The sequence below is a fragment of the Aedes albopictus genome, chromosome 2, assembly GCF_035046485.1.
Source record: "Aedes albopictus strain Foshan chromosome 2, AalbF5, whole genome shotgun sequence".
Lineage (NCBI taxonomy): Eukaryota > Metazoa > Arthropoda > Insecta > Diptera > Culicidae > Aedes > Aedes albopictus.
In genome coordinates, this window is record NC_085137.1 from 394,568,699 (window position 1) to 394,596,445 (window position 27,747).

At 40.2% G+C, this 27,747-nt stretch overlaps 1 protein-coding gene across 1 annotated transcript; it reads right to left on the reverse strand.

The window, feature by feature from the left end:
* Positions 1–1,759: 1,759 nt before the first annotated feature.
* LOC109413498 (sialin) lies at positions 1,760–26,694 on the reverse strand. The gene is made up of 6 exons (XM_029879177.2): positions 25,628–26,694; positions 12,184–12,358; positions 3,483–3,602; positions 2,851–3,397; positions 2,434–2,567; positions 1,760–2,372 (listed from the first exon to the last, which is right to left on the reverse strand). The coding sequence occupies exons 1-6, from the start codon at positions 25,654–25,656 to the stop codon at positions 1,905–1,907; spliced, it is 1,473 nt and encodes a 490-aa protein (XP_029735037.2). The 5' UTR covers positions 25,657–26,694; the 3' UTR covers positions 1,760–1,904.
* Positions 26,695–27,747: the final 1,053 nt, after the last annotated feature.

Here is a 27,747-nt window from a genome sequence, read left to right on the forward strand (position 1 = left end):
TATACAGTTTTTCAATCTTCACTCTCCTTATGCTTCTAAAATTACAGTGACCCCACACCGATGAATCACCTTAATTTTGTACACTATTTATGAATCACCATGTTGATCAAATGGAGTGATCCATAAACTGTGGTCATTTTTGCCGATTCATAAATTGTGGGGTCACTGTACTGCTAACAATTTGAGTGCGGCTGGTTGAGCTCTCACTCTTCTCATTGCGATTGAAATTTGAATAGAATATTTATATTTCTGCATTTTTATCGTAAAAATGTCTAATTTTACATGAATCGTGTTATCAATAAAATATAGCCTAAAGTGTGCTGAAATAAACATTGGCGAAGATCACAAAGTGATCTGTGATTGTGAATAAAGTAAACTTTCTTCATGCATTAGCTGACCCTCACCCCGCTGAGTCATAATGACCCCAATACACGACTAGGGTTAAGGTGGTCAAGCAGTCAACTGAGAGGTCTGATATTTTTCAGCTCTGTTTTGCTGTTGAACATAACATCGGAATATCACCAATATTTTTTTTAAAATCGATGATGGCTTTGTTAAAATTGTTGCTTTTCAGGATTCAGGAATATTTTGGCTAACGTCGACGAAACGTTCATGAGTACATATTCGACGAGAAAGGCACTATCACCACTAGGTGTATTAATCTGGGTTTTTATTTTAAATTTTTCTAACGTTTCAAACATTTGTAACGAAAAAAAATTGTACGGAGAAAAATCTGAAAAATACTGATTATTACTAGCAGTTATGTACACATAACATATCACTCAAAACCGACTTTTAAAATTCTTATTTTGGATAGAAAATCCTCCAACATTAAGAATATGGTCTATCCCAAAAAACACCTACTTTTTGGTCGAACTTTGATGCTCTGTTTTAAATATCTTTAGAGGTTATAAAATTCCGTTCTCTGGTAAAACTACCTCTTCAATAGATTTAAATACATACCCAATCGAAAAAAAAATGCAAACTTTCAACTTTATGTATTTTTTATTTGCGTAATCGTTCTTTGAAGACGCATAAAAAAGAGTTCCTCGAAAAATGACCTTTTTTCATTTTTAAGAATTGTCCTAAACTGCGGAGGGAATTTTTCTTGATAAAAATAATTTTGCTATATCATGAGCATTCTGGAAAAGAATATATTTACGCAAAAATAAGAGAAAAAATTGAATATTTTTCCACAGTTTTCGCAATTTTAAATTTTTAGGAGGTGTTCAAAATTTTAAAAACATTTGTGCAATCTTTAAGATAAAAGTTCAAGTTAAATAATTACTTTTTGAAAATCAGAACTGCCATTCTTTATTTAAGAGATTTATATAGTATCCCCAAAAATAAAGTTATGTTTATTTCGAACAGATTACTTTTCAGGCAATTGTAAACGTTTATAGTTAATTTCCGATACAGTCCTTATTGGAATCAGTTTTGCATGGTTTCTGTAACAAATGTTATTTGCTTATATTAAGTTTATAGTCAAAATTAATAAAATCATTCTGATTTCATCTCGGTACTCCAAAGCTCGCAAAATGGTAAAGTTCAAAGTCTTTCGCCTATGAATATACAAACTGTAAAGCTCTAGTCTGTATAAGACAGAGAACATACTGGAAGCTATGCGCATGCTTGTAAGCTTAAGTCGAGTGTCCGCGTGTCTTGCAAATAAAATCTCTATTAAAATGGTGCTTCAATTGTATGCAATATTGCTTTCAAGTTTATCGGTATTTCTTTCACAAAATTTATCCAACACAACTTCCGGAACATTAACACTATTAAACTTTTATTTTCTTAAATCACATTAAATTTTAACATTCATTTTAAACACGAATGTTTTCATTAAAATACACATATAGATAAAATACTTGTCGCTTCGCAACCCCTCCCCATCATCACCCTACTTATTTCTCATCTTCGATTTTCATCTTGTTCACATATCCCCCATCAAAACCGTTCTTTTCTCCATTCCTTTCCTTCATCAGTTTCTCCTGTGCCTCGATCGACCACGGCTGCAACTCCCCGGACGCCCAAATCCAATAAATAACACACCCAATCAAATAGATACCGGCGGCAATGTAGAACACCACTCGCCACTCGTCATCGGACTTGTTCGACGTGATGTAGCCCGTCAGGATGGGACTCACAATGCCGGGGATCGTGGCAAAGGTGTTCGAAATGCCCATCAACACGCCGGCGCTCTTCGGCGACAGATCCAAGTGGTTTACGGCAAAACCGGACCACGCAAAGGCTCCCATACCGACGGCGATCGTGAAACAAGTGATGGTTGCTCCCGGCTTCAGAATGAACGCTCCGGTGATCATGAACACCGTTTGACCGAGGAAGGCGCCACAGTTGAAGAATCGTCGGACCTGTTGTAAGAGTTGAAAGTTGAACTTATCTGGATTACCTATAGACTTTATCGGACATTACCTGAGTAGTTGTAAGCCATCCTTTGACTTGACACAAATCAGCCAGGTAACCGGAAACGAACAGAAGGATGCCCATGACTAGATACGGGATGGCAGAGATGAATCCAGTTTTCTCCAACTCGAAGTGCATTGTATCTGGAAGTTGAAAAGATTATTCAATCAGATGCATTTTAGGGAAGGTAATTAAGGAAACTGGGACATATTTCAGACGATTATAACGGAAGGCGTTGTGGTATTCCAGAGTGGTTTCAGAGAGAGACTCGATTTCTGAAGCCGCTCGGAACTTCCGAATATGGGTTTGAGAAGGAGAGCCAATGTGAGCTTAAGTGGCTAATAAAGGTTTCATAGAGTTCAATACAGTCTCAGAAGTGCTTGGGGAAGGGTGGGGCTCTAATTGTTACTTTGCATTTCAACTTACCCTTCAAGAACGTCGGCAGCTGCGTCAGCAGCGTGTAGAAACCCCAATTTTCCGAGAAGTGCGATGCCACCAGGGCCCACACGGCCATCGACGTCAGCATCGCCTTCCACGGGTGCCGAATCTTCTCCGGAACGCCCTCGGTCCTGCCCAAGCTGGACAAGATAAACTCCTTCTCCTTTTCGCTGATGCCCCGATCCACCTCGGGCGATGTCTTAATCATAAACGTCCACAGCACGAACCACACGCACCCGATGACTCCGAAGATGTAGAACACACTCTCCCATCCGTAGGCGTTGGCAAAGATTCCACTCAGGGGCATCGCCACCACCGTTCCGGCATAGTTCCCAGCAAAGGCAATCGATGCCATGCGGGACCGTTCCGAGGGTGGAGCCCACTTGGACCATACAGCGTGGATACACGGGAACGTGACACCCTCGAAGATGCCCTCGATGACTCGCACCCCAATCAACCAACCCAGACCGGCTTTGGCAGCTAGCGGGGTGAGCAGCGTCAGGATGGCGGTTGTGCCAATACCGACGCCGAAAACCTATTCCAAGAGATAAGGTGATTAATTCAATTTGCTGTTCTGGTAAGTGGCTCTCGATGTGCGAGAAACGATGATAGACACTCACATAATTGCCACCGAGTTTGTTGGAAATGAACCCTCCGAGGAAAGGCGTCAAAATGTAGCCGTAGAAGAACGAGCTCAGTACGAAGCCTTGCATCTGCGTTGTCCAGTCAAAGTATTGCTCCTGATATGGATATAAAGAAATAAGGATTATTAGTTACTTAAATATGATACAATTAATTTCAAAATGATATGACCAAATCATTTGAGGGAATATTAAACAAAGCCAAGGTGGTAAACGATTGGGTAACAAAGTACTCCACTGCATGACTCTTCTGTGACATGTGTGTTGCTTGGGAGAGATTCTTACTAAATTCTAAGGAAGATTCTTTGAGGAATTTATCAAGGGATTTCCACAAAATCCAGAGGAGGAATATCTGATATGGATTCGCCCATAATCCTGAGAGTTATTCTCTCAGATATTTTGATGGGGTTCCTCAAGAATGCTAAGAATGGTAACCCCAAGTCCCCAGAATCGTGAAAAGAATTCTCCCAGAGTCTTTACATGGACAAGGATTTTCTCTGAACTCTAGTTGGAATATCCCCAGAATCCAGAGAGGAATTCTCCCTTAATTCTGAAAGAAATTCCGTCTGAATCCAGTGAGAAAATCTCCCAGAGTTCTGAAGGAAATTGATACAGAATCCCGAGAGGAATTTTTACAAAAAAAAATCTCCTGAGATTATCTAAGAATGCTGAGAAAAATATCACCAGAATCTTCAGACGGACTCTCCCAGAATCCTGATATAGATTCTAGATGACTCCATCTCTGTATTCAAAAAGAACCCTGTGGTGAGGATTCTGTAGTTATTCATCTCCACAATCTAGAAGAATTATAGGCAAAAGCTTCTATATGAGAATTCATCTCACGATTCAGGGAAAATAACTGCTAGGATTTTGGGAGAAATCCACTTCACATTATCTCAGTAACCGTGCTCAGCATACTCGAAGAATTCTGATGCAGTAGTGTCGAAATTACACTTACAAATAACCGATTACGAACTCTTCTTAGGACAAACGCAGGATTTTCTTACACATTTTCTCCAGTAGAACATAATGAAAAGACTTTTTGAAAATGTCTACACAATGTCTTCCATGACTTAATTGGAGTTCTTTCAATAATTACCCAGCCAACCACATATCGTAAATCATTGTGAAAAAAATCGTATATTTCCATATATTGAATCAGAATTGTATAATAATATGTATATTTGTTGACAATGATTGCGAAAAATCGCATATCATGCCAAATTAAATTTCAATTACGATTTTGTTTCATACAGTCGTCTCCGATCATAAAAGGTGCGAGATACTATCGGTAGGATCGCACAGAATCGGATAGAATCGTAAAAAAAATACATTCTTAGTGTCCTTAAGCTGCAAGTTCGCTAGCATCGTATATATGATTTCTTTGAATCGTGGGAATCGTCGCTTCACATCGTATATGCATCTGCTAAATCGAGCTTGCTATCTAAAGGTATGATGAAAATCGGTGAAATCGTATACAACTATAACAATGTTGTATATTGATCGTTTGCGTCACACTTGCGTCGTATACGAAGTGAATGAAATCGTTGAAATCGTATATTCATTTTACCAGTCGCATATGATTGTAACTGCACTTTTAATAGTCGAATCTTGATCTCGGAAATCGTAAATGGTTTTGTTTAAATAATTGTATGATGGAGAAAAAGAAAAAAAATGGTATTCATCACAAATTTGTATTTTTGTTGTTGTTGACACATTCCGACCATGGTAGCAATAATTTCAACCAAATATATAGGTATTCATACTAGCAGATGACTTACAATAAGTGGTGATCGCACTGGTCGCAGTGAAAAATGTACACAACAGGAAAAAAATACATTAAGTGAAGTATAGATTCCAACAACGATGTGAATTCCGGGCCTCTTGCACGGAACCACTTTTGATGCCACTCAATGCACAACAACAACGCTCCCACCACAAGTCTCGCAACGTATCATGCAAACTTTTATTCGTTTCATACCATTCACTTTTAATTCTCTATTTTCAACTTGGCAATATAGGCAATAGAGATAACGCGCAGTTCTCAATCAAAGGACCTAAGTTCGATTCCCACTGAACACCAATTGTTTTTTTTTATTTGAAAATCTTGAGTCGTATATTAGTGCTCTCAATCGTAATAAGATCATGCATAATCGTATATTTAGACGGATAAAATCGTCGAAATCGTAGAAATTTTTAGAGAAATCGTAAATTATGTTGGATGGAATCGCAGTAATCGTATATATGTTTCGATATGGCCTCCACTTTAGTATGTATATGCCTATTTCGTGCATTGAATACGATTTCTTTGGTGCTATATATGTGTGACTATATCAGTTGCAATTTCGATATAGCAACCAAATTGCTGACTGGGTATCCATCCAGCTTATTAGCAATCTTGGAATGTCCTGGATCTGTATTCCTCTAGGAATAAACCTTCAGTTGTATTGTTCTGAGTACATTCTTGCCGCGAATTTTCTAAAGACAGTTTTATATAGGGTAATTTATCCGATCATGGAGGAGTACTGAATTCATGTTTAAACCACAATTGTATCGCCCCAAGCAAACTTTTTACATGGATTGAATTGAAAATAATAAAATCCATATATTATAATATACAGGGGATAGACAAAATGATCGGGACAGGCAAAATTTTCACTTTTCAAAAAGTGTACAACTTGCTGTAACTTTTCGAAAAGTGCATCAAATATTCTCAAATTTTTACTGTAAGTTCATCAACTAGTTGTGTATCAGTGGTTCAGATTTAGAAAAGATCGGGCCATTCTCCACGAAGTTATAAAGATTCTTGAAAAAGGTAAAATTATCCGATAGCCAACTTTGAGCTGTTATATCTCTGGATTCAATGAACCGAATGCAATGAAATTTCGACCATTTATGACTTATATAATGAGCTATGAAAAACCATTGGCTTAACTTAATATTCTTAACACGGAAGAAAATTGTAACGATTAGATTATTTTTCTAATGAAACACCAAATTATCTAAAATATCAACAACGTTTCAAAATTCAAGATGTAAATTATAGTTAATTTAATTTCCCTCTAATTGACTAATATATAAATGTGTTTTGAAGGAAAGTAACAACATAGCCACCAATAAATTGAAAAAGTAATAGAATGCATATTAAAAATAGACCAATTTACTAAAAATCGGGAAAAAAATAAAATCGCTATAATTTTGTCTCTTGTTAAAAATTTCAAGTTAAGTCAAATGTTTTCCAGAGTTCATTATATAAGTCATAAATAGTCAAAATTCCATTTCAATCGGTTCATTGAATCCGGAGATATAATAGCTCAAAGTTGGCTATCGGATAATTTTACGTTTTTCAAGAATCTTTATAACTTTGTGGAAAATGGCCCGATCTTTTCCAAATTTGAACCACTGATACACAACTAGTTGATGAACTTACAGTAAAAATTTCAGAATATATAATGCACTTTTCGAAAAGTTACAGCTAGTTGAACATTTTTTGAAAAGTGAAAATTTTGCCTGTCCCGATCATTTTGTCTATCCCCTGTATTTGCATATTGCTTGCACAAAAACGCAATTGGGCCCATTCAACGTATTTTTCTTGAAAACTAGAATTCAATAGCTTTAAAACAAAAAAAAAAAAAGAAGTTTCAAGTAGATGAAAATTTTAAGTTTTTAAAAACCTTGATTTTTAGGACCACCCCATCTGAAAATTGGTCACCCTAATGACGAAATAAAAAAATACGGGTCTTATTATTTTCGAAGAACTACGAACCCACTAAATTTAACGACAATCGGAGTTGCACTATATCATTTTTCTATGGAATGGCTGTATACTCATATACTCATCTCAGAATAATCCTATGAGAATTGTGAGAATTCTTCAAGGTATTCTCATGAAAGCATTGAAACTGTTAACTGTGTATTCAAAAAGAATGGATGAGAACTTCTACAGAAATACCTGGTACATTCACAAGAGAAACTCCAACAGGTATCTCTATGAGAATTCCGAAAGAGTCCTTCCTGGGTGAATTCCTGAAGGATTCCCTGGAGAAATGTTTAAAATAATCTCTGAAGGAATTTTATAGTAAGGACTTCTGATGGAATCTCTTCTGAAGAGTCTGCTGAAGACCCAGTCAACCAATCATCGTATAAGATGTTGTATAAGATGTTAAAGTGGAGGCGATATGCGTACATTTTACATGCGCCTAAATGGTGACATGCACGCATATGGCCTCCACTTTATCATCATATGCAACATCTTATACGATGACTGGTTGTCTGGGGAGATTCCCGAAAGAATCCCTGGATCAATTGCAATTTCCGGGAGAACTTACAAAATAAATTTCTGAAGAAATACCGTTGAATTGTTGTGGCTTTCTCAGTCTAAGAGCATTGAAACGGCTAGTTTGGCATAGCCAAACTAGCCGTTTCAATGCTCTTAGACTGAAAAAGCCACAGCAATTCAACATTTCCTCCCAGTCGTATACCTCCTCCAAATGAAGAAATACCTACACAAATTTCGGAAGCCGATCCCTGATGAAATTTCTAAAGGAATCCCAACATAAGTCCTGAATTAATCGATGCAAGAAACACTTAAGGCATGTTCTGGGGAATTTCTAAATGCTTTACTTTTTTTAAGGAATCCCCGAAGGACTTTGAACATAATTGTCGTCGAAACTCCATTCAGGATTCTAGAGAAATTTCAGCTAGAATTTCGGGAAAATCCCTTCTAAGGTTCTGAGAGAGTTCCTCTCACGATTTTTGGATAATTTATCTCAGGATTTCGGAAGAGTCCCTCTCATGATTCTCTGAGAATCCATCTCAGAATTATAAGATAACCCCCCTCAGGATTTTGGAGAAATCCTTCAGGAAATTCCTGAAATTCTGACAGAATTTCTTTCGGGATCCTGATGTAATCATGCTCAACATTCTGGAGAAATCCCCCACATGATTATGGGGGAACACCTCTCAAAAATCTGAAGGATTCTAAGATTTTTTTTTCTCTGAATTCAAAATGATGCTAAAGAGGTAAATATATACCTCTCAAAGAAAATTTCCTTGACAGGACTGTGTGAAAATTCCCATTTAAATTCTTAGGATTTCAAGTCAATCCATCTCAGGAATCTAGATCTAGAACATCTATTTCTGAATCCTGGGGGAAATCTCTCATGATGCAGCATGGTCTGATTTCATGATTTTGTGTAAATCTGTCTTTCAAGGGTAAGCTGTCCTAAGATTCTAGGGGAATCGCTTGAAGAATACTAGGGAATAAATTTCACATTTTTTGGGAAATCTTTTCTCTGAGAATGCCTCTCAGAATTCCGGATAAATTCCTCTCAGAACTTCTCTCAGGATTCTGAGGAAATAAATCATAGTATTTTGATGGATTCCTCTCAGAGTTATACAGCAATATCTCTCAAAATTATCAGGACTCTAAGGAAACTCTTTTCAGATTTCTGGAGGAATCATTCTGAAGATTCTAGAGTAGTTTTTCTCAAAATAGAAAATCTGTCATATTGGGATAATCTTTCTCAGTTTACTATGATAATTCTTTACAGAATTCTTTGAGAATCTCTTACGAGATTCTAAGGAAACGTCTTCGAAAAGCCTTTCAGAATACACATTTTTTGAGGGCCTGGATGCACTACTAGACAAAACAAGTCCATGCACAAAGAGGGGGGGGTTGGGTGTTGGGGGTATGCCCCCATTAACGACGCTTCATACACTATGCGCCCCCCGACTTTTGCCACCCTTGGCAACACTTCCGGACACGGGCCTGAGACAAATGTGTCTATTGGGCCGATTATGTTGGGAATACTAGTTGTTTTTAAATTGCAATTTTTATTTTTGATAACTATCAATTTCAAATGCCCTATTTCAATTTAAGAAAAACTCCAGAATCATGGCCATTTCCAAGAACCCTTACAAATCCTCAAATCAGAAGCGTATCCGGATCTTGTGTCCAAATTTTATTGAAATTATTTTTTTTTTTGTCAAAAATTTCAATAAAATAAAGAAAATAAACAAGAAAAAAAAGTTACATTTATTTATGCAAACTTGACCCAGTCAGTAATAGATAAAGTAAAATCAGCTCTATCTATTGGTGATATAAAAATTACAAGAATAATTGGAAGGACGGAAGAAGCAGAAGTTCGTAATGTTTTTACGCCATTTGGTCTAGAATTGATCCATACAGTATTGCAAAGACAAAAGTAAATATTTTCTGATTTCCATACAAAATAGCCATTTTTGGAGGTATATTCTATTGGTGTCTGTAAACCGATTGAGCTGAAAATCTAACAAGGAATGAAAAATTACCTGTATTTAGTATAAAAAATAGGAAATTTTTGCTTTTTTTATAATGTAGTCGTTCGCTCTCTTTCAAATTCATACATATGCTCTGGAATTGTAGCATAAACCTTTAGGCCCGGAAGGCCTTATGAAAGCTAAAACAATCAGACTACTGTAAAAGACGAAATCGATCAATCGAACTTCTGTTATGTTTGCATGAAAAAGTCCTTTGATCACTAGAATGTGATCTTTGGTAATGCATGCACAAATGATGAAAGAAATTATTTGAAGTTCATCAATTTTCCTTAAAACTACAACTGCATGGAAATTGACCCATTCTCAGCCCTTCGAGGGTCATGGGTTCCGAATTTGTTCTGCATGTTGTCAATGCAGTAAGTCAAGTCAAGTAAGTTAATAAAGTTCTGGTGCTGGTTAATACTAACTATGTACCAATAATATATTAAATTATGGCTATGGGTTTGAGAAACTAAAAAGTACCAATCCACCTAAAAGTGTGCTGATTCATCGGGCCTAAAATATGGCATTTAACAGAAAGCCTTTTTCGAGATTTCTTCGATGATTTATGAAAAATTGGTTGCTTAAGAAACCTCATTTTTGACAGGAGCTGGTGGCAACTACAGGGGAAATGATAATTCCCGATTTTACGAAAAAATCCGCATATATCCATCCCTAACACTAGTTTACAGCATTTTTGAACTCGGTAAGTTGATGATCGTTTTTGGTGTAGAATCATGCTCTGAATTCGAAAACGCGAAGGAAAAAAATTACAGTAGAGCGGAAAATTTTCCGACTTTCCATACAATGTTGATGATTTGAAATCGATTTTTGTTCTATTTTTAAGCAATGTCGCTCACTTCAAACATCTCATTATCCGTAATCAATGCTCCGATTGAGCTAAATTTTTTACTGTAACTCGCCTACATATGATATGTCAAATAAACGTTGAGAAAGAGTTTTCAAATTGTTTTTTTCTCATTGAAAAAAAAATACATATCTTCATATATTTTTGGAAATTTTGCTAAAATTTAAGGAGATCGTCCCCAAAACTCGCCAATATCTTGAATTTCATCAATCTGACGCAAAACCTGTATTCAGATGAGCGAATGGTAGTATATTCAGCTTTTAATTTATGGAAAAAGATTTAAAATTGGTTGAACAAAACGCAAGATATTTGAATTTTATTAAATTCCATATTTTAAAAAGTTGTAAAACTCGATATTGAGCTAAAACTCAAAAACTGCTCCACTTTAAATTTTTTGAAGCGCTGTTTCGAAATCAGCGCTAAATTATGCTTCAAAAATTTTGGTCGTTGACAGAAGTTCACGACTTTCGTTTTATTTTGTAAACTAGTGTAATCATCGCTAATCGCTGCTAACTAAGGGACGGAGCAAACGCACATCTTGAAAATTTTAAAAAAAATATAGAATACTAGCTGTACCCGGCAAACTTTGTCTTGCCTACTGCATTTTTTGACGTTTCAAGTTTCTAGCCAAGCCCAAGTCCCCGGTGGAAGAGGTATAGAAAATCGATTTTCGAAAACTCTCAATTTGTCCATGTTTTAGGCCTCATAAACCTTCCTTGGGTGAAAACTAACAGAACAAAACTAAGACGATCAAAATCGGACCTTCCGTTCGCAAGTTATGCGCGGTCCCACGTATGCCACTGCATTTTTATATATATAGATAGCTTTTAAAACTTCCGTTCAAAAATATTGTTTTGGGATTTTTTTCGGATTTCGAGAATAGTTTTTCCAACTTTTCCAACCGATTTTCCTATGAATCCCTACTGAAAACTGTCCCAAGATCTTTCACTCCGGAAATCCTTGCCGGGATTTACAGGTATCTTTGAATATTCTAGGATAGCCTTTGATATTTCTTGTAAGAAATTTCCGAAAAAAAATAGGGAGGAGCCCTGGTGAAATATCACGAGAAACTTCGAAAAAACTAAGAAAATTTGAAAGAAGCTCCTATAAAAATCAAGACAATTCAGACATAAACTTTTGGGAGTAATCTGAATAAGAAATATTAGAAGAACCCCGGGATGAACTCTGGCAACCTTTGAGAGAAGTTCCCGAAGCAACCAACTTCATAACTACGAAAGAAACTCAACGAGGAGCTTCAACGGAAATTCTAGAAAATTCTGTGGGAAAAATTTCTGTAAGAACTTCTGCAGAAGCCTCGTCGCAAAACTGTGAGATAGCCTGTGAAATAAAAAGGCGAGTTTGAGTTGTGAACAGAATGTTACATGATATTGTTGCTTATTATTGAAAAGGAGAAGGAGAAGCAAGAAGCCTCAATACCCTGATAAATCCTCGACTATTCAAGCCGTCACATCATTAAAAAAAACTCTTATCTATTTATTTTCTAAAACTTACCACCACAGTGGTCCCATTGGCGAGGACCACCTCCCGCTCCTCGGTCATCGCCACGATGGCCACACTGAGATTCACCCGCAGGGCGTACACGTTGAAGAACCCGAAAAAGGCCATAAACACCACAATGTATCTCCGCCGCTTCCAGAACATCCACAGTGGGGCCGAGATTCCATCACTGAAAATAATAGAGAAAAAAAAAGAACACGTTACTTTTGTTTGGTGGAAACTGCGTCGCATCCATTGCGTTGCGTTGTGGATAGATAGTGAACGGCATTGGCGAGTTTACACAATGCGCTGCAAATGACAGTTACTTGCTGATTGGATTATTTGGTTGGTAATTTGCGGCCTTTTCAATTAGATAATGAGCGCTAATCTTTATGGTATAATCAAAGATTGTTGGCACGTGAGAGCTAATTATTTTGACCACTTGTGCCAGTATGGGGATAATTGACGATCATCGCAAATAGTGTATCTGGACTTCCAAAGATTTATGTTCCATAAAATTTATCCGACAGTCCCAGTTAGAAACTCCAATAAAGTTAAGCAAGAAGTCTACCAGTCAAAAAAGTGATCCCAAAAATATGTATATGTTTCAGCTTATTCCAAATCGATACAAATGATGCATTTAGGATGGATTTCGTAACTCGATCCAATTACCATCCAATATCCAATTATTGCTGGACCATAACTTTCTCAAAGCATAATTTTCACCGATCAATCATGATCAGATGACCATACAGTTGATATGAGCAAGTGCGTGTCAATGCCATTTAACGGTGCGAATCCATCCATCATTCGGATGTTGACAATTTTCCAATCGGTTCGGCTTCCAGTAATATGTACGCACATCATGCATAGGCAGGAACATTCATTCAAGTTCACATTTTCCCACGCAACACAAATCCACATGAAACCAGTTGACAAATCAAGTTCATGGCGATCGAAAGTGGCACCTGCCAGGTCGGTGAGTAAGTACACATGTCTTTGCACTTGTGCATATCAGTAGACGGAAGCCGGTGCTGGCTGGCAGGATTCGATTATCACGCACCAGATGCAGTGGTTCTCAAACAGTTGTTCATATATCCCTCGATTTTTCAGAGGAATTCTTCAAGACATGTCCTCGAGATTCTTTCAGCAATTCCTCTAGCCATTCCTCCAAAACTTCTTTTTGAGTTTATGAACTTCAAGAATTTCTGTAGGGATTCCCTCATGGTTAATTCCAGGAATTGTTCCAGTAATAACTTCAGAAATCTCTGAAGGGATTCCTTCAGGAACTCTTCCTGTGATTCCTCGTGGAAATCCTGTAGGAAATCCTCGAGAAATTCCTCCAGGGATTTTTTCAGGAATTTCTCCAGGGATTGTACCAGAGATTTCTCCAGGGATTCCTCCAGACAATCCTCAAGGAGTTCCTATTGAATTTCCTCCAGAAACTCCTCCTGGAATTCATCGAGCAATTCCTCCTGGAATTCCTTCTGGAAGTCCTCCTGGAATACCTCCAGGAATTCCTCCTGGAATTCCTTCTGAAACTCCTCCTGGAATTTCTCCTGGAATTTCTCCTGGAATTTCTCCTGGAATTTCTCCTGGAATTTCTTCTGGAATTCCTCCAGGAATTTCTCCAGGAATTCCTCCTGGAATTCCTCCAGGAAATCCTCCTGGAATTCCTCCAGGAAATCCTCCTGGAATTCCTCCAGGAATTCCTCGTGGAATTCCTCCAGGAATTCCTCCTGGAATTCCTCCAGGAATTCCTCCTGGAATTCCTCCAGGAATTCCTCCAGAAATTCCTCCAGGAATTCCTCCAGAAATTCCTCCAGGAATTCCTCCAGGAATTCCTCCTGGAATTCCTTCAGAAATTCCTCCAGGAATTCCTCCAGAAACTCCTCCGGGAATTCCTCCAGAAATTCCTCCAGGAATTTCTCCAGAAATTCCTCCAGGAATTTCTCCAGAAATTCCTCCAGGAATTTCTCCAGAAATTCCTCCAGGAATTTCTCCAGGAATTCCTCCTGGAATTCCTCCAGGAATTCCTCCTGGAATTCCTCCAGGAATTCCTCCTGGAATTCCTCCAGGAAATCCTCCTGGAATTCCTCCAGGAAATCCTCCTGGAATTCCTCCTCGAATTCCTCCTGGAATTCCTCCAGGAATTCCTCCTAGAATTCCTCCGGGAATTCCTCCTAGAATTCCTGCAGGAATTCCTCCTCGAATTCCTCCTGGAATTCCTCCAGGAATTCCTCCTGGTATTCCTCCTAGAATTCCTCCTGGAATTCCTCCTCGAATTCCTACTGGAATTCCTCCTGGAATTCCTCCTGGAATTCCTCCTGGAATCCCTCCTGGAATTCCTCCTGGAATTCTTCCTGGAATTCCTCCTGGAATTCCTCATGGAATTCCTCCTGAAATTCCTCCTGGAATTCCTCCTGGAATTCCTCCTGGAATTCCTCCTGGAATTCCTCCTGGAATTCCTCCTGGAATTCCTCCTGGAATTCCTCCTGGAATTCCTCCTGGAATTCCTCCTGGCATTCCTCCTGGAATTCCTCCTGGCATTCCTCCTGGAATTCTTCCTGGAATTCCTCCTGGAATTCTTCCTGGAATTCCTCCTGGATTCCTCCTGAAATTCATCCAGGAATTCCTCCAGGAATTCCTCCTGGAATTCCTCCTGGAATTCCTGCTGGAATTCCTCCTGGAGTTGCTTCTGGAATTTCTCCTGGAATTCCTCCTGGAATTTCTCCTAGAATTCCTCCTGGAATTCCTCGTAGAATTTCTTTATAGAATTCCTCCTGGAATTCCTCCTAGAACTCCTCCTAGAACTCCTCCTGAACTTTTTTCAGAAAATCCTTCGCTGTTTTTTTTCGGAAATTGTTCAGAGGGCCTCAATACTTCCTTAAAATCCATGAAATGTTGTTTGTTCCACTGCCAAATAACACACTCCACGTTGAGAACCACTGCTTCATAAATGACTGATACACGCAGTGCAGTGACCGACAAAACTAAACAAATCATCATACAACCATACAGCATTTTACTACCGAATACTACTGAGACATCAATGTGCTTCACTCTGGCTGATTACATTTGATAAGCCGTCCGGGAGCCGGCGGTGGAGGTCGATAGTTTCAGTAAAAGATAAACGTGCCGATGATGGGTGATGCCGTGTTTGCATTCAAAATTACAACCTAGTCGTAGAGCCTGTAGTCACGTGCTTCGGTGGACGACCGCGATCAGCACTGGATCTGGATGGCATTGTGGGCGTTGAGTCTGCGGTTGGAGATGTGACTTGAGAGATGTTGTTGCGATAGAATGCGTTGCGATTATTGAGTGTTGCGTATCGAAAGAATTTATTTCTATCTGAATTCAACAGATTTCTCGTCTCTAGAGAGCTCATTCCGGTTTCGAATCAGTTAATCATTGAAATATAGAAATCCCCAAAATTCATCAAAAGATAACACTTCCTCTCTACACACCAAAACACAGACCACCGCGAATTATCTGAGCTTAAATTATCATCTTAATTTACGACAGCTCAATTTTCCCATTCACCGACCGTATCAATCAATAAATAAACACCCTATTAGCATCGCATCAGACCGGCTGTTAATCGACACAGTGTACCCGTATATTAGCGCACGATTGTTGTACGTACCTCCCTGTCGTTATCGAGCGAATTGATATGCGGTTATCTCCTCAATAGAAGCTATTCTTTCTGACACCTGATAAGGTGCGCGTTGGTGGAGGTCGATTGTACCTTTGGGATTTGTTTTGCGAATTCAAGCTTTTATGGGGCAATAAAACAGACTAATCAAATTCCGTTTGAACATCAATTGCTTGTCAAGTGTTGGATAGATTGAATGCATTGAATGAGAGTTTGATTGTACACACATTTCCAAAGATTTATTGCTAAATTTAGATTGATGGGCATTCGTTTGGTTATTTCGATTCCAAATCTAATTGACTAATAAATTCCGCAACTTGTACACCATTTAGTATCAGTGCGCCAAGATCACAAAAACCAGTTTTGGAATAACAGATCTGGCAGAAGAACCAAAGTCGTGCAGCAGAAGTTGCAGATCACTTTGTTTGAGCTGCCAGTTAAGCATCTACCCAAGCCGGAAGGTCACATGGTTGTGCGTTGTTTATTTCTGGTTAAATGGCACGGATTCTTACGTCACTGTATTTAGTGGAAGAATGCAGATTAGCTAATAATAAAAAAAATCCGTGTCAATCAATTTGTTATTAATTTGTTGATTATTTCTTCTCCAGCGAATGCTAACCATTCTTTCGTGGCACCCGAGGAGCTAAGATAAAAGTGTCAAGAATACAAGCTTCTTGATTTGGTTGTTGTTCCCAAGTAAACTCCAGTAGTTTGAAAAGTTTAACAAATTAACAACACAAAGATTGATGGTACCCATTGCACTTTGAGATGAAAGACATAATCATCACGACATCCAATACCATAGTGAAAACATAAAATTACAAATCGGAAACGATTCGATATTCAAACTTCCAGCGAAAGAAATTTTACATAACCGTCGCCAAAAGCTGGAACAGAATGATATGCGGAAATTTTATGAAATAGTCAAAGGCCTGCGAAGAAAAACAGTGCCGTCTCTTGTCGTTGGTGTCTATCACAATACGAGGGTAGTTTTTCTGCGGGGCAGTAGGGTCTTGTACCATTTGGGCAGTTGTCTAAAGTCAAAAGTTTTGGGCAGGAAATCTAAGAGTTCTGGAGAGCCAAAGTTGAACAATTTGTACAGTGACCCCACACCGATGAATCACCTTAATTTTGTACACTATTTATGAATCACCATGTTGATCAAATGAGCGATCCATAAACTGTGGTCATTTTTGCCGATTCATAAATTGTGGGGTCACTGTATGAGGTTTAAAGTTTTTCGTCGTATTCAAAATGTATGGAGTTTCAAAATGGAGCCAATTTCCAACACGAGGGTGAAAAGAACTAGGTTACTCACACTGACACGCAGCATGCTGAAAGCGAGAGTTGAGTTCATTCAATTTTCTGTAGATGGGTGTTCTCATGCTCACCCGTGGTGGCATATAGGGATCTCATTCTCACAAGCAATCGCTTGAAACAAATGCCCTGTGCGCACGAGCCGTGTGTGGATGATTGGGAATGATACAGTCGAGACTCTTATAAGATGACTGGTCGGGTGGCGCAATAGGAATCCGGTTAGTAGGAGCCTAAGAGCTTATCGGATTTCGGCTTTTTTGGGGGTGTGGCCAATTATCTCGGATACGTGCTAAGAGATAGCGCAATGCTTTCTTCTACAAAGTTGAAATAATCTACCATATAGAACTTTGGTTCATATGAACAGTTGGTAACTTGGCCGCTAGGGACGCCATCAACAGTTTGATGCTATATTAGTTTGTCAAGCAAACGTTGCGATATGTGACAGCTCAAGACCTTGATAAGTTGTAAGGATAGCGACTTAGGAAATGTTGAAACGATACTCGTAAAGCCTGTATCCGCAATAATCGGAACACAGAAGTACTGAATCGATAAAAATTGGCCAAAAATTAACTGAGAACTCTTTGATGTGTATTTATTATTCGTGCAAAATTTCATAAAAATCTATGTATTACTTTTAACTGTGGATGAGAAACAATCAATCGTAGTTTTTAAGATTTTGTACAATCATGATCAATTTTCATTCGCATTATACAGTATCGGACAATAAAAATGCACCAAAGCCGTTTTCCCATACAAACTAGTCAACTTTGGATTGCCATATCTCAGTTATGTCTCAACCGATTGTTTTCATTTTTCTGTGACGAACTACAAAACATTTCAATTTTCAAAAACTATTAAAAAACTTCAGTGATAACTATTGATACAAAAGTTACAGATAGGTTGAATTTTGATAATAAAAATGCACCAAGACAAAAAATTATGTAGCCAAAAATGCTGAAGTCAAATCACTATGGTGTCTTCGGCAAATATGTTTCTTGTGTGATGACCAATAAATTTGCTGAAGACACTATAGCTATCTGACCTCAGCATTTTTAGCTACACAATTTTTTGTCTTGGTGCATTTTTTTTGTCAAATTTCAACCTATCTGTAACTTTTGTATCAATAGTTATCACTGAAATTTTTCAATAGTTTTTGAAAATTGAAATGTTTTGTAGTTCGTCACAGAAAAATGAAAACAATCGGTTGAGACATAACTGAGATATGGCAATCCAAAATTGACTAGTTTGTATGGGAAAACGGCTTTGGTGCATTTTTATTGTCCGATACTGTATATGGTTCCTTTCCGCTACAATTCAAAGTTCTGCGAGGATAATTATGAAATTTCGTAAGCAGTCATGATACTTATAGAGACAATTTCTTGCAAAATTTCATCAACTTTTATCAATTGGATTGAAAGTTACTGGTGTTGATAGGGGTTAGTGTTAGTGAAAATGTTTCATATTTTTCATGTGCGATGTTTGCCCATTTTTTTTACATAAAATTTAGTTTATTTCTTTATAGCGTAAAAAGTAATTACAATGATAATTATTTATACACAATTGATTTCAAATTCTAGCGATTGTACATCAATAACATTGTTACACTTCATAACAAAGATGACATATCCGATAAACATTTTTAGAATCTGTATTTTCTTATGTTTTCCTACACCTCGTAGCTCTGATCGCACGAGCTCTTCTATCGTCAGGGTACGCCATCCATTCAGAACAGCAGAAATTTTCCGCTGCAAAAGCCTCCAAGCTGCAGCAACTCGCACGCATCCGCCCAGCTTATGTTCGAGGGTCTCACGTGCACAATTGCAGTACACGCAATTTTCGCTGTCCACTCTATTCATACGAAACATCAAGGAGCGATGCTCTAGTTTCGCGTTCACCAACAAAAAGAGAGTGCTTCGTTGGTCAGAAGGCAGCTACCGCATCGCAATGTTTTACCAAATTTGTCGCCAATTTTCTGCTGGGTATTTTTGGCAAATCTTTGGTGCATCGGTCCGCTCAATGTAATAACTGTGGATGCCCACGGCGGAGGGAGCATCTTGTATGAGAGGCGGGAGAGATGGAAATTCGGCAAGTATAATTTTGAGGCAAGGACAGTCTGCGGGGGGGTTAGGATTTACTTGGGTAAGGATGGATTTGTAGAAGGGTAAGGATTCGATGTCTTGCAAATGACGATTCAATAGTAAGGCTTTGAACTTCAAAGCAGGGAGATGTAGCTTCAATCCGCCTTCTTCTTTGGTACGAGCCAGCTGCTGAATTGGAGTTCTTGCTGATAGACCTCGCCACAAAAATGTTCCCATCGTTGCCATCAGCTTTGCCGTTTGAGCAGCTGATGCCGAGAGTACGGAGGCGAGATACCATAACTTGGAAGTCATGAAAGTATTGAGCAGAATAACTTTCTGGTGCAAGTTGAGTGTTCGCATAGCATGTAGGTAAGCTAAACGAGTAAACTTTCCTACAAGCTCATCCCAATTCAACTTGCTCATTAGGCGAACGGAGTTGGCGAAAGTAATATCCAAAATGCGTACAGTATTTTCGCACCGCAGCCACGGTACGGTAAGGGCCAGCTCGTCAGTGTAACCCACCGAAATCGACGACGATTTCTCCAAACTCAGCTTCGCACCAGATACACGTTCAAAGCCTCGGAATGCCTCTCGCATCCGTTCGAGTCTGTCGCTGCAGGTAGAAATCGTCGTCGGAATATGCCACCACAAGATCGGGTCCTCCTATCTGTTCGAGTCGTTTTAAGTCTTCTATAACGCTCACCCCTGTCTAGTTGGAGTCCGTTTTGTAGGAGTCCGCTAAATAGTAATTCGCTTAGTAAGAGACTCGACTGTACTTGGTTGGGTCGCTCACGGATTGAACGCTCGGACTGAATCAGTTCTCACAACAAGGAAATTTAATCGACCGCTGCAGACATTAATTTTTTACTGAAAAACAATAACTGAGACTGATGCGTCACAGCGCTGGTCAAAGAGAATATGTGATAATAAAGTTTACACCAAAAATATACTGCAACAGTGTAAAGCTGTAGATATTAATGAATAGTTTGTGTTGCGGTAACTACTGCGTTACGTAGCAAGCTGATAAAGCTGGTGAAACAACCGGCTTTCAATTTGTGTACCCCTGAATGTGCAACAAACTTCATTGATTGATATTCGAATATTAATAGGCTCGCTCGAGAACCGCACACAATAATTCGTGGATAGCATGTATTGAATTCGGGGCTGCAAAACGGTGAGTCGATAAGCAGAGCGTCCAACAAGGTCCTACCTCATGCTTCCACGGGTCAAGCGATGACAAAGACCACCAGCTAAGAGTTGTGTGCTTAGCTGGTAGTGCAGCCTGGGCACGGTTGTCCTTCTGACTTCAGCTAGATTGAGGAGGTACGACCCGAGCGCCTGTTCACCAAGGAGGTGCGGCTCAAACAGCGTCTGTTCTGGCATCCAGCGGCAGAGTAAGAAACGCTGCACCACGCCCAGCTAGATCCAAGGTGGAAGCCCCATCCCAGTGTTGGTTGGGACGTTAAACAGAACTGGCACGATGGCCCTCCGGCGAGACAGGAGTGTTGGCGTAGGCTCAATAAGCCACCCGTAAAAATCCCCATTGCGAATAAAATAGGACAAAATACGACTAGATACAATCGGCAAAGACCCACGCGACGAAGTAAGGACTACGATAGGAAACTTGGAACATGGAATTGCAAGTCACTAGGTTTCGCAGGATGTGACAGGATAATTTACGACGAACTACATCCCCGCAACTTCGACATCGTGGCGTTGCAGGAACTTTGTTGGACTGGACAGAAAGTGTGGAAAAGCGGGCATCGAGCGGCTACCTTCTACCAAAGCTGTGGCACCACCAATGAACTGGGAACAGGATTTATAGTGTTGGGCAAGATGCGACAACGTGTGATCGGGTGGCAGCCGATCAACGCAAGGATGTGCATGTTGAGAGTTAAGGGCCGTTTCTTCAACACAGCATCATCAACGTCCACTGCCCACACGAAGGGAGACCCGATGACGAGAAAGAAGCGTTCTACGCGCAGTTAGAGCAAACATACGATGGTTGCTCGCCGCGTGACGTGAAAATCGTTGTCGGCGACATGAACGCGCAGGTAGGAAGGGAGGAAATGTACAGACGGGTAATCGGGCGAAACAGCCTGCACGCCGTATCGAATGATAACGGCCAGCTATGCGTAAACTTTGCAGCCTCCCGTGGTATGGTAGTCCGAAGCACCTTCTACCCCCGCAAAGATATCCACAAAGCCACAAGATCACCCGACCACCAAACAGAAAACCAAATCCACCACGTTCTAATCGATGGTAAATTCTTCTCGGATATAACCAATGTCCGCACGATTCTGTCACATTCGCCCGAAAACCATTCGCCCAAAAAGACCTTTCGACCGAAAAACCATTCGCCAGAACGATTCCAAGCGATTTCTTAGAAAAAGTTTATTTTTCTGGTTTGCCAGGATGAAAGTTTAAGAACAGACGCATGGTGTATTTAGTATCCAACCAATCACAAGAACAGCTGGACTAGCGCCAGCTTTAAAAAAAACGGCCTATGTTTTGAAGAACGCCTAATTGCTTGTTAAATATAACATAATAGGACATTAATTGTTATAGTATTGTTGATCGAAAGACAAAACTTCAGTACAGAGTAGTCAACACTTTCAAGTTAATAGTGTTCACGACTGATCTACTTGGAATAACTACGTTAAACGAACAATAATTGATAAAATAAAAAACGTGTGAGCTAACGGAAGCAGAAAAAACACAAAAGTAGCGAGAATTCACCATTCTTATTCAAACAAGCTGTTCTTTTGAAACCATGTTTGGAAATTTCCAGAAATTGTAAAGGGGTTGTCCATAAACCACGTGGTCATTATGGGGGGGGGGGGGGTTCGGCCAATGACCATTTTGTATGGACAAATAAAAAATTTTGTATGGACTATTCACCACGGGGGGGGGGGGGGGGGGTTTGAAAAGTCCCAAAAAAATGACCACGTGGTTTATGGACAGCCCCAAAGTTATATAACGACAAGGTTCCCCAACAACTTAAAAGAACAACTCATGATTGAAAGAAGGGCAAGTTTCTGGTTAAAAATGACATCAAATTGAATTTTTGTTCCTCGGAGGTGAAACTAGAAAGAAAAGCCTATTAACAAAAGAAGGGAAAATTTCAATCAATGTTTCGGCAGCTATATTGCCGAACATGCCTGCAACTGTATAAGTCTCAAATCAGACTGTGTTCAAAGAAAGCAAAACCCTCTGACGAAAATGGTTGCAGATACTTTTAGTTGATAATGACGTTCAGCCATACGCGTGGACGACGGCCAAATTGATTTCAGAAAAGGGTTTTCAATATTATTATGGTTTTCGGGCGAATGGTCTTTTCGGGCGAATGACTTTCGGGCGTTTGTTACATTCGGCAATTTGTCATTCGGGCATTTGGAATTCGGGCGAGTGGTTTTCGGGCGAATGTGACAGAACCGTCTGCACATACGGAAGCGAATATAGATTCGGATCACTACTTAATCGCTGTATGCATGCGCTCAAAACTTTCGACAGTTATCACCATACCACGCGTCGAAGTCGAACGCCGCGGCTCAACATCGAGCAGCTGCGTAACGTACAGGTGGCTCAAGACCACGCGCAGCAGCTAGCAGTGGCCCTACCAACGGAAGAGCAGCTTGGCGCAGCTACACTTGAAGATGGCAGGAGGGACATCCGATCCGCCATAGGTAGTACCTCGGCTATAGCGCTAGGCTTCGCGACTCCGAATCACAGAAACGACTGGTACGACGGCGAATGTGAACAGTTGAAAAACAAGAAGAATGCAGCATGGGCGAGAATGCTGCAACACCATACGAGAGCGAATGATGCACGTTACAGATAGGCACGGAACAGCCAGAACTCAGTCTTCCGGAAGAAGAAGAGCCAGCAGGAAGAACGAGATCGCGAAGCGATGGAAGAGCTATACCGCGCAAAAGGTCACACGAAAGTTTTACGAGAAGCTGAACCGCTCGCGCAGAGGCTTTGTGCCACAAGCCGACATGTGCCGAGATAATCACGGGAATATTCTCACGAGCGAGCGTGAGGTGGTCGAGAGGTGGCGGAAACATCACCAATTGCAAGAGAGTTTGTGAGGCAATATCAGCGGTGAACGCACTACAACGGACCAGATGTTCACCATCCGTCAGGTGCTGCAGAAATGCCGCGAATACAACGTGCCCACACATCGCTTGTTCATCGATTTTAAATCGGCGTATGATACAATCGATCAAGATCAGTTATGGAACATTTTGCACGAATACGGAATTTCGGATAAACTGATTAATCAAAGCGACGATGGATCGAGAGATGTGCATAGTTCGAGTATCACTTTCGAGTCCCTTCGAATCTCGCACAGGGTTACGGCAAGGTGATGGTCTTTCGTGCTTGTTGGTCCCCATTGCTTCAGAGGGTGTAATCCTCTGCGAGGATAAACACGAGTGGAACGATTTTCACGAAGTCCGTTCAGCTGCTTGGTTTCGCTGATGATATTGATATTTTAGCCCGCAAATTTGAGACGATGGCGGACACGTACATCCGACTGGAGAACGAAGCCAGTCAAATCAGATTAATCATTAATGTGTCAAAGACGAAGTACATGATGGCGAAGGGCTCCATGGAGAAATTACCGCACCCGCCACCCCGAATCGACGGTGATGAATTCGAGACGGTTGAAAAATTCGAGGACTTGGGCTCACTGGTGACCGCCGACAACGATACCAGCAGAGACATTCAAAGAAGTATTGTGGCAGGAAATCGAGATTCGGGCTCCGCAGAACTCTACGGTCGAACAAAGTTCGCCGTCACACGAAGTTAACTATCTGCAAAACACTAACAAAACCGGTAGTCCCCTATTGGCACGAAGCATGGACTCTAAGTACAGAGGACCAACGCACCCTTGGAGTTTTCGAACGGAAGGTGCTGCGTTTCATCTACGGCGGAGTGCAGATGTAAAACGGGACTTGGAACACTGCGAAAATCGAGAGGGTACTAGGGACAGGTCACGTCATCAGGATGTCGGATAGTGACCCGACTAAAGTGGTTCTTCAGATGAGTCATCCGCCAGTACAAGAAGACGTGGTGCACGCTATGTCTGAACTAGAAGATTATAAAAATTGAATGTACATCGGGTTTCTTTCCACAGATTATCAGAATTCATGCTATATTATCATATGCAGAAACTTTTAAAATATTTCATCGGGGAAATTTTGATTTTTTTCATCTTTTTAGCTTTTTTTTCATACAAATTTGCATGAAATAATCGTTTTCGGCCAATTTCTCTCCCGTACAAAATGTATGGAAAAATTTTCACCGATAGAATATTTTCAAACCTTCTGCAAATGAAAATATAGGTTGAATACTGATGTTCTGCGGAAAAAAATCCGATGTACATTCAATTTTTATAATCTGCTGGTTTAGACATAGCGTGTGGTGCGCAGCGATCTAGGCGGGTCGGTCAAGTGAAGGACGATTTGCGGACCCTTCGCAGAGTGCGGAACTGGAGACACAGCCATGGACAGCAGAGGATACTCAGGTATTGAGTTAACATCAGGGATGGTCACGAAATACTAGCGAAAGTTGCAAATTTTAGTCTCCGTTTTCACCAATGACTACTTTTGTCGAATGTTACTTTTACGCAATCATGGGCAGTATAGCAAAACTTTAAAAAAATAATATAATCCTTTTTCAGTTAGGCCCCAGCAGTCTGACCCTTTAATTGGCGGCTATTTCAGTTACGCCCTTTTGTTTCTTTAAAGTTTGCAAATTTCAATTGAAATAATTTTTTAATTTGTAATTTATCAATAATTCGAATGGCCCTTCCGAATGCAGATAAACTCATAAATATTATTGGATGTCAGGTTGCAATACTCAAAGATATTGATAGGAATAGTGAAAAATCGGGTTGGTTTACATTTTGTATTTTTCCTCCCTTTTGCTAGCAGTTAAGCCCTTTGTAAATGTAACGCTAGAAATAATTAGCAAAGTGATCAATTTGTATGGATGCCTTAAAGTTTGTATAATACCTACAAATTAATCTGAACGAATATCTCCGTTATCATTCTACAAGTGTTTCCCAACACTTAAGTAAGACAATTATCACTCGGGCAATCAATTTTACACATGTTACCGATTGGAAGCTACAAGGTACTTCAAGGTTCGATAATAATAATAGGATTCATTTATTTTTCACGATAAAGACATTTTCAAATAGCAGGCATAATCTTAAATCTTCCCCTCTCTCCGTTGGACCTATTTATTGCAAAAATCCATTAAAGTTCACCTTCGCCTCTGGCCAGCGACCAGCGAATGGAATGAAGTGATTCGTTTTTATTGGCCACTAGTAACCAGTAACTTACAGCCCCCTTCCATCTAACTATAAACAAATTTTCCTCCCCCTAAATCCCCAGCTTACCTCAGTTTGCTGCTCTCCGTAACGTCCATATTGTTTTATTGCCCGGCAGCAGCCGCAACAGCAGTAACAGCAGCACTTCAAGTGGTGGTATCACAACAGCAAACAGCTGGTTTTTGCAGGCAAAACAAAAACAGACAACTTTCCAAAACAAGTTTTTGATCTCTGTTGTTGTTGGTTGGTTGGTCTGCGGTCGGTCGGTGCCCCTTCCTCGCCGTGGGTATCTATTTACCACCCGCCACGCGGCACTACTGGTCTCTGGTGTGTTGACACAATTGTTGCTCGGGAATTTGGCTTCTGTTACATTGTTCGACTTCGGGGATTTCGCACGCGCACTAATGTTTTGTGATATTGCACCTGTTTAGAGTTATGGCACTTCCTGTGGCGATGCTCCAATTAGGGTATGCGTATTCTCTTAACTGTATTGTTGCTTTTCAGTAGTGAAACAGCTGGACCAACTTCAAAAATTTGATTGTAGCACTTTTTCCCGCTCAGCATCAGACCATTGAACGCGCGCGAATGTATCGAATTGCCGTTTGCGACTGCAGCCCACCCGGCTCAATAATATCCCAAACGACCACTGAATGGGCAGAAACACGTTTCGAAACGACGACGGTAGCAATTTCAGAGACCCCAAAGTAACCCACGGTCAACTGGTCCGCTCTCCGGTGCTGCAGCAGCTCCTGACGTCAACTCGACGTCACCGTGTGGAGGTCGTTGAAGCGTTGCGAAAATGTCGACACTTTAACAATAGCGATCAGCACGTGCACGTAATTTCGTTTCGACCGATCCGCGGTAACCGCACTTTCTACAGACTGATAGGAGAAAAGCCCACCCACGCTCCAACTCGCGGACGGTGTACCTAACTGAAGGGCTAGATCGGAATCGGAAGGGCAGCTAAATTGCTCCTGCTGGACCACAGAAGCCGAACGAACCGATTGTGCTGAGCGCAAACAATCGACTGAATACGCCAGAAAGGCTTACTCTACTACGTCGGGGCGCCGGACGCCGCTCGAAAAAAACCCCGAAGTAGGTATATGTATCTCGATAAATTAATGTGCCCGACTGTGTGTGGTTATTTCCTTCTCCGGGGGCGCAAAAATATATGAGGCACACCACACCGGCATCAAGTTGGGGGTGATAATCGGTTCGTTAAATACCTGGCTGACAATTGAAGCGGGCAACCACCACCGGCCGGTGCGGCGGCGACGGCGCTCAGATGTTATGATAGATACACGAGTTTCGGTACTTCCATGCTTGAGTGGAAGCTTACTGTTTTAGTAGAAAAAGTATCGTAGTATTCGGCGAACTAGGTTTGTATATATTACCATAGCCCAAAATGTAAGATTAATGAACTGTACAAAGGTTTTCAGATCGTGCACCAAGGTGCACACTAGGAAATATTCCATTTCAAATTTTTATCGCTCTTATTATACTTAAAAATTTGTATAATGTTTTTTATGTCAACGAGCTGCAGAAAATTTGGACGAACTGATTGAAGTCATGTTTTGACTTCAGAGAACCGTAGATCGACTATAATGAGAGTTATTTGCACGCGAAAAACAACGTTTGGCTCCAGAAACCGATAGAACACCAATCAGGAGTAAGTAAATCCCTCGAATAGATTCCTGAGTACCCGGGATGGCCTGGTTGAAGTCAGGCCTCGAGTTCATTGAGCTATAGATAAACTGTAATCACGTGTTTCACCTATGTTGAACCTCAGTGCACTACATAAACTCATATTTTATCATTATGTATTGATAAAAGGTCACTCGAAACTATTCCTCGAAATATTGGATGATCTAAGCGAAGTCATCCAATGACTTCAAAGACCCATAGATGTACAACAATTACAGTTATTTGCACGCGGAAAACAACGATTAGCTCCAGAATCCAATGCTACACCGAACAGGAGTAAGTAAATTCTTCGAATAGATTCCTGGATACCCGGCATGGCCTTGGGTCCATTGAGCTGTAGATAAACTGTAATCACATATTTTACCTATGTGGAACCTCTGTGCACTACAAAAATACATATTCTATCATATGTCAATAAAAAGGTCTCTCGAAACTATTCCTAGGAAAATTTGATGATCTTAAAATTTGATGATCGAGTAGAATTT

What these genes read in the sequence shown, in the direction of transcription:
- LOC109413498 (XM_029879177.2), bottom strand. Translation starts at nt 25,656, where the DNA reads ATGGACGTTACGGAGAGCAGCAAACTGAG. An exon ending in ACAAACTCGGTGGCAATTAT is followed by an intron (nt 3,398 to 3,482) that starts GTGAGTGTCTAT and finishes CTCTTGGAATAG; the next exon opens with GTTTTCGGCGTCGGTATTGG. An exon ending in GATGGCTTACAACTACTCAG is followed by an intron (nt 2,373 to 2,433) that starts GTAATGTCCGAT and finishes CTCTTACAACAG; the next exon opens with GTCCGACGATTCTTCAACTG.